The sequence below is a fragment of the Triticum dicoccoides genome, chromosome 7B (assembly GCF_002162155.2).
Source record: "Triticum dicoccoides isolate Atlit2015 ecotype Zavitan chromosome 7B, WEW_v2.0, whole genome shotgun sequence".
Taxonomy (NCBI): domain Eukaryota; kingdom Viridiplantae; phylum Streptophyta; class Magnoliopsida; order Poales; family Poaceae; genus Triticum; species Triticum dicoccoides.
The window spans coordinates 22,664,418-22,676,265 of record NC_041393.1 but is presented as its reverse complement, the minus strand read 5'-3'; the positions used below and the strand labels follow the sequence as shown (position 1 = coordinate 22,676,265).

Here is an 11,848-nt window from a genome sequence, read left to right as displayed (position 1 = left end):
AACTTTGCCAGAGGTAGCCTCACAGTATCAAGCATCACAACAATTTTATTCTGAGTGTTGCTGACACCAAGTTACACAATCTTTCAGTTAACACTTAACAGCTGAAAAGAATGAATGGTAATTAACTTGTTTCCCTATGAACCACTTGTTGTGAACTTGTTACTAGATTAAATGGATGGTAGTGAACGGATCACACCAACATGGACAAGAAAATGTAATCCCCACGGTAATTGTCAATTGCAAGGGAATTTCTGATGCACAAACCAGAAAAACTGAGCATGAGAATCATTAGTATCATACACCAAAGAAAGCATCCACACACAGAATTCAATTCATAAGATCTCAGAAATGGGGATAAAATAGACAGCTTTGATTGCAATTTTCGAACGGGTAATCAACAGCACACGACCATGACATCAACAAGAACCTAGTAGTGACAACTCGAAGCACAGGTGGACTAGAATAACAGGGCGGATCGGATCCAATCAGGATCAACGAGGATGGAACCGTGGCGGCCGGACGGACGAACAGCCTAGGCGCGCTCCCCGCGGATGCGGCGGGCGAGCTGGATGTCCTTGGGCATGATGGTGACGCGCTTGGCGTGGATGGCGCACAGGTTGGTGTCCTCGAAGAGACCGACGAGGTACGCCTCAGCGGCCTCCTGGAGCGCGGAGACGGCGGAGGACTGGAAGCGGAGGTCGGTCTTGAAGTCCTGGGCGATCTCCCGCACCAGGCGCTGGAAGGGGAGCTTGCGGATGAGCAGCTCCGTGCTCTTCTGGTACTTGCGGATCTCACGGAGGGCGACGGTTCCCGGCCTGAAGCGGTGGGGCTTCTTCACGCCGCCGGTCGCCGGCGCCGACTTGCGAGCAGCCTTGGTGGCGAGCTGCTTCCTCGGCGCCTTGCCGCCGGTGGACTTGCGGGCCGTCTGCTTCGTGCGGGCCATCGGGGGTTGGGGGTCGGCGGCTCTGGCGGTGGTGTGTTCTTGGGAGATCGGGTGCGGCGGCGATCTGAGTTGTGGGGATTCGCCGGAGCGGTGGGTGGTTTAAGAAGGGGCGGGGATTTGGAGGATGGCGCGTGGCCTGAGAATTTCGAGAGGAAATTTTCGGGGTATGGCCGGATCTTCGCGCCACGGAGGGAGGAGAGCGCGCGTGGTTAGGTGGGACGTTGGATCAGGGGTGAATGGACGGTGGAGATGTGTTTGTGCGGGTAAGCCACGGATCGTGATCCGTGGCAGCATTTCTCACACGGTGAGTGGGCCAGGTGCTAGAACAATCTGCATTATGTGCTCGTTTGATCTGTTGATACGTGTTCCACCGAAATTCAGCAAAAAATGTAGAGCCGGAAAAGAATGTAACTCACATCACTCTTGTTATGGTCACACTTTTTGTCATTTTCCTTAACACCTTTCTCCCGTCTTTTTGTTAACTTAGAGGGCAGGGAGCTCTCGCATTGCATTAAGAAGAAGAAAAAACTATCTAGTTAATGAGGGAAACCGGGGGAAACTGAACGCAAAAACCACACAAGGCACGGTTAATTAATAAAACATGTGAAAACCACATACATTTGTCACTTTTCCTTAACATCTTCATGTTGTCTTGTTTTTGCAGGCCGGGTATCGTAGAAATGAGCACAGAATAGCCCAATCACAAGTCCTTTTGGCCTAAGCATGCAAATGTAGGAGATATGCCCTATAGGCAATAATAATTGTTGTTATTTGTCTTCAAGTTTGTAATTAATGTTTATGTTCCATGCTACAACTGAATGGTCCTTGAGCCCGTATATCCATGAAGGATCAAAGAAATTCCCATGTGCATATGTCGAATAATAAACGGTAAAATATATTCGTGTCTCTAAGACTAGCTCAAGCGTTGCATGATGGTCACGTTTTCCTGATCATGAGCATGACTATGCCGACAACTTTGAGGACACAATGTTAGAAGAACACTTGTGTTGAACTGGCCCATGATGATGTTATACTACAAGATAAATTCATCCTGAGTTAATAGTTTTATAACCCGGAGAAAGTTAACGTCTGCATAATTTCTTAGACCATGAGAGTATCGAGTTCCTTCATGTTTGCTTCAAGAACTTTGGGGTTTATTAAGCATCATCCGTAACAAGGTGACTATTACGGTAGCTTACTGGTTCATGAAAAGTATGACAATGAAATTGATAGCTCAAGGTTGCGATTTGCTCCTCCGTCAATGGAGAGATATTCTTAGGGCTCTCTCGGTGTTACGGTATCCATCTTTGTCTTGCCATACACAATGTGATTTGATCACAAGGATACCGAAATGCGGGAACAAGAAAATCGAATAAAACTGGTAACGAGGAAACTGGCATACTGAACAAGTTGTTAATTCACGAGGATCCAATAAGGTAATTACAGGTTCGCTTGAATATTCATTCGTGTGGGTATAGAGATCAATATGGTTGTTCACGGTTCCGGTACTGATCATTGATGAGAAAGACTTCGGGTCAGTGTCAAAACTGGCAGATCTCGGGCAGGGGGTCCCAAACTGTGCGTCTAAGGATCGAAGGTAACAAGGAGGCAGGGGACACGATGTTTACCCAGGTTCAGGTCCTCTTAATGGAGGTAATACCCTACTTCCTGCTTGATTGACTTTAATGAATGTAGGGGTTACAAGAGTTGATCTACCTCAAGATTGTAATGGCTAAACCCTAGATGTCTAGCCTGTATGATTGTGTTCCTGCCTATGGACTAAGCCCTCCGGTTTATATAGACATCGGAGGGATCTAGGGTTGTATAGAGTCGGTTATAGAGAAAGGAAGGTACATGATCCGAACGCTAAGCTTGCCATCCACGCAAGGGAGAGTCCTATCCGGACACAGGGGAGGTCCTTCCACCTCGTATCTTCACAGACCATCAGTTCGGCCCATGTCACATAGGCCCACTCCTCAAGGACCCATAGTCCAGGACTCCCTCGGTAGCCCCTGAATCGGGCTTCAATGACGATGTGTTCGGCACGTAGGTTGTCTTCGATATTGCAAGGCAGGTTCCTTCTCTGAATACTTCAACGCAGTCCTCCATGCAAAAAAGGTGTATCCGGCTTTATTAGAAAATTATACACTACAAAAAAATACACTTCCGTGATGATACGTGTTTGTCACAGTAGGTCGCGTTTTTTGTCATTCATGTACATCCATGATGATTTTATGACAGAATCAAGATAGTCATACCTGTGCTATCGTAGAAGTGTTCCATGACATTATCAAAATTATCATCACGTAAGTGTCCACTTCCATGATGATAAATCACGCGCCACAGAAGTGCTTTCATCAAGGATGACTGACACGTGACATCCATCGTAACGGAACGCCATTAAGCTATCGGGTCCTGTCGTTGAATTGTCACGTTAGATGTCCTAGTGTGAGGACTTAGTCGTGGAGCCATCGCAATAAGATTAGCTTAAAGGGGTTAAACCAGACAAAGGACACGAGGAGTTTATACTGGTTCGGCCCCTTATGGTGAAGGTAAAAGCCTACGATCCAGTTGAGGTGGAATTGCTAGGGTTTCGATAACCAGGGAGCGAATACGCGTAACTTGGCTCTCGAGTTATTGTTTCTTGTCCCTAAACCACCAAGGGGTCGTCCCTTTATATGCACAGGTTGACGCCCATCGGTCTAGAGAATCCCGAGGCCGGTTCATAAACGTGTCCGACTTGGTATATATTCTTTCCTACCTTACATTACAAGTTACACGCCTATGGCGGTTTATGTCTATGGGCCCTAACCCTCCTCTGGGCTTTGGGCTTCCTTGTTAAGTTTCCTTCATAAGTCACAGTCTTCTATAACTTCATGGGCTTCAATATTGGCAATCTCTCTGAGGATAAACCGGCCCCTCCTGGGCGGTTTATACCCAGCAGTTATATCCCCAACATTAGGCCCTAGGTCGATTTGAACTTGTTCACATCAATTTTTAAATTTTTAGAAAAAATCCCTCCTTTATTTTTCGTCGTAAGATTTTCATAACTCGCCATGACGTCATCCTCCGAAACCATGATAACTCACCATGACGTCACTTGCCACTAACTCTTCACAGAACCTAAATCTTTTAATGTATCCTCTTTTCTTTAATGGATCTCCGAAAATCGAGGCGCCTGCACACCTACAACCCCACTTTTTTGGCCTCCTCGATTCCCGCGCCTATCCTTTATCCATTCTCCTTATAAATAGAACCGGAGGGTCCTTTTTCCTTTTCCCCCTCCGTGCCTCTTCATCTCATCATCAACCTCGTGACGCCCGAGCCTTGAAGCTCCATCATCGCCGTTGACCTTCAACCGCTGCACCATCCCTGGCCGTTGCATCGACCTGAACGCACCAGAACTCGTCCGCACCTCTCCGATGTTCATCAGCTTCAGTGAGTCTCCCTTTTCTCTTACCCTAGATCTGCAGTAAGGCGATCTCAAGTTCTTTGGTAGTTCATCTCCCTTCTTTTTTTCTTCCCCTGTCTTGTAGCTTTTGGATGCAAGGCCTAGTGCTTATCACGCGCGGTACTGATCCTAGCGCTCATTTTTTAATATTTGAAGGCCTCCCCTTTTGCAAGAGATCCCATCTGAATCCATGAACTGCTCCGCTGTCACAACTTAGGGTTTTAGCATTTTCTCCCTTTTTGAATTGCGGTAGATCCAAAATTATAGCATCAATCTGTGAAACCTGTTTCTGCAACACTTAGCAATTTTTTCACTCATAGATCTGAAAATTGGCAGCTGTGCGGGCGGTTTAACTTTTGAATCATAACCCGCCAGGTACCATTAGTCCCCTCTTAAACCGCCAACTTCTTATCTCTGCAAGCTGATAATGTATATCTCCGGTTTATAACACTTTCATGCTTGAATATTTCCTGCCTCTTTACTTTTAACAGTTTGATCATGATTTCTTAAACCGACACAAATCCTCCTTCAGGTCTTGTTTCACAAATGGCCAAACAATTTTATGCTTGCAACTGGGTTCCTTCCCGGGTTACGGAAGAGCAGCTGAACGGGTGTGTTGCAACTGACACTTTAGCGAGTAAGGAAATTATCCACTGGAGAGTCCCCGGTCCAGGAAATCCTCCTGAACCCAAGGATGGAGAGGTGATTGTATTTACTGATCATCTGGGTCGAGGGTTTAGCCCTCCCGGATCAAAATTCTTCCGTGATGTGCTTGCTAGCTTCCAAATCCGCCCTCAAGATATTGGACCAAACTCCGTGTCCAATACTTGCAATTTTCAAGTGTTTTGCAAGGCTTATCCGCAAGAAGAACCTAATGTTGAATTATTCAGAGACTTCTTTTACTTAAACCGTCGTACTGAATTTATGGATGGGCCCAATACTGAACTTGGCGGAGTTTCAATTCAGAAAAGGAAATATGTCAGTTTCCCTCACACCAAGCATCATAGCAACCCCAAAGACTGGAATCAGACTTGGTTTTATTGTCAAAACACAGCTCTAGCTAATGAAAATCCTCTGCCGGGTTATCGTGCTCACTGGCTTGCCAACACACATCCATTTCTCCAACGACTCACTGCAAAGGAACGAGCTAAGTATGCACCACAGCTGTCAAAGCTCTGAGCCTTTATGGCAAATGGTTTAACTGGCGTCGACTTTGTCCGTTGTTGGGTCTCTTGGAGCATCTTGCCCTTAAGTCGCCGCCCCGGTTTAATGTGCGAGTACATAGGGGATGTCAAAGACCCTCAGCGGCACATTGATATTCAACTAACTGACGAGGAGATTACTGAATCTATCAAGAAGATGCTGGATGAACCGGTATCTGAGTGCAGCAAGACAGGGCTAGCCCTTTCTGTGTTTCCAATAAACCGCCAGCTGTAAGAATTGCATCATTCTTGTCTTAGTCCGACCCCTCTTAAATATTTCTTTACAACTTTTTGTCCATCTTTGCAGGGTGATGACCGGTTCTGGAAGAGGAAGCCACAGGATAAACCGGCGAAAACACCTCGCATTAAGACCAAAGTTAAAAAGAAATCTACAAAGAAGAAAACTGTCGAATCCCCTGGCCTGAAGAGTGATGAAGACCTTGATGATCCGGAGTCAGAGGTAGAACTTGATTCTCTTGGCTCTTTTTTCATACACCTCATTGTCAATGATCATTATTAGGATGATGCGGAGGCTAGTCGTGCTGGTGATGTAGAGGTAATTACTCTTTCTTCCAACTCAGATCCTCTGCCAACACCGAAAACCCGTCAAGCAGTTCGGAAAGTAAGATTTTCACACCCTCTAGCTTCTTTGGATCCGCACTTTCTTTTGAGGACACAACAGCATGAAGCTCACCGCACAACCCGGCGTCGCGGCCAAGTGGTTACTTCCTCCATTTTACCGAACACTCTGGTTCGTAAACGCCGCCAAGAGGTCTCTTGTACTTCTGATACACCTTGTCCCAGGGCGCGTTATTTCCGACATCCTCTTAATCCGTCTGACTCGAATTACCAGGGAACCTCCCATTCATCTTCTGGCGAATCAATAGGGATGAAGCTTCCAACCCTTAAAACGGTTCCTGGGTGAGCATATGTTGCTAACCCGTCAAACCTTTATATTTTTGATCCTTGCACTGTTCTGATGCATACTTATTGTTTTCCAGGGCCAAAGCCAGAGCCAGAAAGAAGGCCAAAGTGAACAAACCGGTTGAAGACCCCAATCGGGATGAAATGGAAAAGACTCCTGAACCGTCACACCCAAATGCTAACAATATTCCTGATGGCCCGTCATTGTCGGATCAAGCAATTGAAGCTGAGCACATGGATATTGATCCATCGGCTCATGCTAACTAGTAGAAAAGGGGGCAATGGTCCAGGCCGGGTCAGCCCATTAGTCCCGGTTCAATCCAGAACCGGGACCAATGGGGGCATTGGACCCGGTTCGTGAGCCCCCGGGGCCGGCCGGGCCACGTGGGCCATTGGTCCCGGTTCGTCTGGACCTTTTGGTCCCGGTTTGTGGGACGAACCGGGACCAATGTGCCTTGCTCCTGGCCCACCACCATTGGTCCCGGTTTCGCCTGAACCGGGACCAAAGGCTCCCTTTTAGTCCCGGTTCAAGCCACGAACCGGGACCAATTAGTTGCCTATATATACCCCGCGAGCAGAGCACTCTCACTGCTCTGTTTTTCGTGGCATGCGAGGAGGGAGCTTTGTGGTGCTCTAGCTCACCTCCTATGCACACGAGGTGTTCGATGGAATGCTCGAGCCGCACTACTTAAGCTTTCTCCTCTCCAAGCTCCACCTCCAAGCTCCATTTTCCTCAATATTTGTCTAGGTTTAGCGGTCCGTCACATCCCGTCCCCGTCTTCACCGCCGTCGATCGCCCGCGCCGATCTCATCGCCGGCACCATCGTGGTGAGCCTCTTACTTGTATGTTTATATAGATACTTGTATAATTTTCTTACTTTTATTATTGCATCTTATATAGTGCGATGGTTTTGGTATCCGCCCCCGTCGGCCCTCGTCCTGTCTATGATTTGGATGTGGTATATATTATCTTTTCATAACTATTGTTTCATTTATTGTTTATGACAATTATGCCGACCAACATGACATAGATTTTATTTATCTAGGAGGTTGTTGAACCGAAAATTCCAACTGACCCTATTGTCGAGAGGTTAAATTTAGTTGAAGAAGAAAACAATTTGTTGAAGGAAAAAATTAGAAAAATTGAGGAGGAGAAGATGATATTGGAGTTGCATGTTGCGGATGTCGTCGATGATCACAAGATCAAGATGGATGCAATGCGCTTGAAGATTAGAAAGATTAGAAAATATGCCATTCATACCGAGGCTTGGTATCGTTATGCCGTTGGATCAGTTGTTACATTGGTTGCGATTATGATCGCATTTGTTTTTGCATTAAAATGTTTTACATAGTTTCAGTGTATGGTTTAATTAATTTAGATGCTCTACAGAGCTTTATGTTGTTAGATGAGAACTATGTATGTACTTTGGTTTTAGTGTGATGATGAACTTCTATTAATTTGGTTTTAGTGTTCTGTAATGATTTTTGACACACTTAATTATATATAATGCATGCAGATGAACCGACAATGGATGTACGGTTCAAGACACACCTCCGAGTACATTAAGGGTCTGCATGATTTTCTCGAAGTGGCTGAGGCAAACAAGCAGAATGGTTTTATGTGTTGTCCATGCCCTATATGTGGGAATACGAAGTCTTACTCTGACCGGAAAATCCTCCACACCCACCTGCTTTACAAGGGTTTCATGTCACACTATAATGTTTGGACGAGGCACGGAGAAATAGGGGTTATCATGGAAGACGGCAAAGAAGAAGAGTACGATGACAACTATGTGCCCCCTGAATACGGTGATGGTACTGAACATCAAGAGGAACCAGACAATGTGCATGATGATGCTGCAACGGGCGAAGCTGCTAAAGATCAAGAGGAACCAGACGATGTGCCCGATGATGATGATCTCCGCCGGGTCATTGTCGATGCAAGGACGCAATGCGAAAGTCAAAAGGAGAAGCTGAAGTTCGATCGCATGTTAGAGGACCACAAAAAAGGGTTGTACCCCAATTGCGAAGTTGGCAACACAAAGCTCGGTACCATACTGGAATTGCTGCAGTGGAAGGCAGAGAATGCTGTGCTTGACAAAGGATTTGAGAAGCTACTGAAAATATTGAAGAAGAAGCTTCCAAAGGATAGCGAATTGCCCGACAGTACATACGCAGCAAAGAAGGTCGTATGCCCTCTAGGATTGGAGGTGCAGAAGATACATGCATGCCCTAATGACTGCATCCTCTACCGCGGTGCGTACAAGGATCTGAACGCATGCCCGGTATGCGGTGCATTACGGTATAAGATCAAACGAGATGACTCTGGTGATGTTGACGGCGAGCCCCCCAGGAAGAGGGTTCCTGCGAAGGTGATGTGGTATGCTCCTATAATACCACGGTTGAAACGTCTGTTCAGAAACGGAGAGCATGCCAAGTTGATGCGATGGCACAGTGAGGACCATAAGAAAGACGGGAAGTTGAGAGCACCCGCTGACGGGTCGCAGTGGAGAAAAATCAAGAGAAAGTACTGGGATGAGTTTGCAAGTGAGCGAAGGAACGTATGGTTTGCTTTAAGCGCGGATGGCATTAATCCTTTCGGGGAGCAAAGCAGCAATCACAACACCTGGCCCGTGACTCTATGTATGTATAACCTTCCTCCTTGGATGTGCATGAAGCGGAAGTTCATTATGATGCCAGTTCTCATCCAAGGCCCTAAGCAACCCGGCAACGACATTGATGTGTACCTAAGGCCATTAGTTGAAGAACTTTTACAGCTGTGGAATGGAAATGGTGTACGTACGTGGGATGAGCACAAATAGAAGGAATTTAACCTAAAGGCGTTGCTGTTCGTGACCATCAACGATTGGCCCGCTCTCAGTAACCTTTCAGGACAAACAAACAAGGGATACCACGCATGCACGCACTGTTTACTTGACACCGATAGTATATACCTGGCAAGCTGCAGGAAGAATGTGTACCTGGGCCATCGTCGATTTCTTCCGACCAACCATCAATGTCGAAAGAAAGGCAATCATTTCAAAGGTGAGGCAGATCACCGGAAGAAGCCCGCCATGCGTACCGGTGATCACGTACTTGCTATGGTCAATGATTTACACGTAATCTTTGGAAAGGGTCCCGGCGGACTAGCTGTTCCGAGTGACGCTGGGGGACACGCACCCATGTGGAAGAAGAAATCTATATTTTGGGACCTACCCTACTGGAAAGACCTAGAGGTTCGCTCTTCGATCGACGTGATGCACGTGACGAAGAACCTTTGCGTGAACCTGCTAGGCTTCTTGGGCGTGTATGGGAAGACAAAAGATACAGCTGAGGCACGGGAGGACCTGCAACGTTTGCACGAAAAAGACGGCATGCCTCCAAAGCAGTATGAAGGTCCTGCCAGCTATGCTCTTACCAAAGAAGAGAAGGAAATCTTCTTTGAATGCCTGCTTAGTATGAAGGTCCCGACTGACTTCTCGTCGAATATAAAAGGAATAATAAATATGGCAGAGAAAAAGTTTCAGAACCTAAAGTCTCATGACTGCCACGTGATTATGACGCAACTACTTCTGGTTGCATTGAGGGGGCTTCTATTGGAAAACGTCCAATTAGCCATTGTGAAGCTATGTGCATTCCTCAATGCAATCTCTCAGAAGGTGATCGATCCAGAAATCATACCAAGGCTAAGGAGTGATGTGGTGCAATGTCTTGTCAGTTTCGAGCTGGTGTTCCCATGATCCTTCTTCAATATCATGACGCACGTCCTAGTTCATCTAGTTGACGAGATTGTCATTCTGGGCCCCGTATTTCTACACAATATCTACCCCTTTGAGAGGTTCATGGGAGTCCTAAAGAAATATGTCCGTAACCGCGCTAGGCCAGAAGGAAGCACCTCCATGGGCCATCAAACAGAGGATGTCATCGGGTTTTGTGTTGACTTCATTCCTGGCCTTAAGAAGATAGGTCTCCCTCAATCGCGGTATGAGGGGAGACTGACTGGGAAAGGCACACTTGGAAGGGACTCAATAATATGTAGGGACGGATATTCTTGGTCTCAAGCACGCTACACAGTTCTACAGAACTCTACCTTGGTGACCCCGTATGTCGATGAACACAAGAACAGTCCATGCTCCAAACACCCAGAGCAGTGCGACGACTGGATTACATGTGAACACATCAGGACTTTCAGCAGTTGGTTGGAAGCACATCTCAGAGGTGACAACACTGTTTGTGTTGAGCTGTACTTGTTGTCCAGGGGACCATCTTCGACTGTTACGATTTGGAAAGGATACGAGATAAATGGGAATACATTTTACACGATTGACCAAGATCAAAAGAGCACCAACCAAAACAGCGGTGTCCGCTTTGATGCAACAACCGAGAGGGGAAAGGACACATATTATGGTTACATAGTGGACATATGGGAACTTGACTACGAACATGATTTTAAGGTCCCTTTGTTTAAGTGCAAATGGGTCAATCTGTCAGGAGGCGGGGTACAGGTAGACCCACAGTACGGAATGACAACAGTGGATCTGAAAAATCTTGGATACACTGACGAACCGTTCGTCCTAGCCAATGATGTGGCACATGTTATCTATGTGAAGGACATGTCTACCAGACCGAGAAAGAGAAAAGATAAGGAAGCGAATACATCATACGATGAGCCAAAGCGCCACATAGTTCTTTCAGGAAAAAGGGACATCGTGGGAGTGGAGGACAAGACAGACATTTCTGAAGATTATGAAAAGTTTCATGAAATTCCTCCCTTCAAAGTCAAGGCTGACCCCAGCATCCTGATAAACGATGAAGATTATCCATGGTTACGGCGCAATAAGCAAATGACACAAGCGAAGAAAAAGTGAAGACTTTCTCCCGCAACTATTATGATGATACCATGCCAACTTTGTAACTGACGAGTATGATACCATTGTCCGTTTTGTATATGCACATGCTATGTGTGGGTTAATTTAAGATACCATGCCAACTTTCAACTTTTTCAGAGTTCATTTGAAATGCTTTAATGTCTTATGGTTCGGCCCTCGTAATAATTAAAAATAGCAACAATAAGTATTTTGTTGTAAGTAGAAACAAAATAAAATAAATAAAGCAAGAAAGAAAACAAAAAAACAAAAAAAGTGTTTTCAAATTTGAAAAGTAATGGCACTAACAGAAAGTTTATAATTTTCCTAAAACTAAAAGCAAAAAGAATTAAAAAATAAAGCAAAAAACAAAAGAAAATAAATAATGCAGAAAACAAAACAAAAAACAACAATAAGTATTTTGTTGTAAGTAGAAACAAAATAAAATAAATAAAGCAAGAAA

At 45.6% G+C, this 11,848-nt stretch overlaps 1 protein-coding gene across 1 annotated transcript; it reads right to left on the bottom strand.

Moving 5' to 3' along the window:
* Positions 1–394: 394 nt before the first annotated feature.
* LOC119340795 (histone H3.2) lies at positions 395–1,035 on the bottom strand. Its single transcript, XM_037612707.1, has one exon. It carries the CDS (start codon positions 941–943, stop codon positions 533–535), a length of 411 nt encoding a protein of 136 aa, XP_037468604.1. The 5' UTR covers positions 944–1,035; the 3' UTR covers positions 395–532.
* Between the last annotated feature and the right edge of the window lie 10,813 nt (positions 1,036–11,848).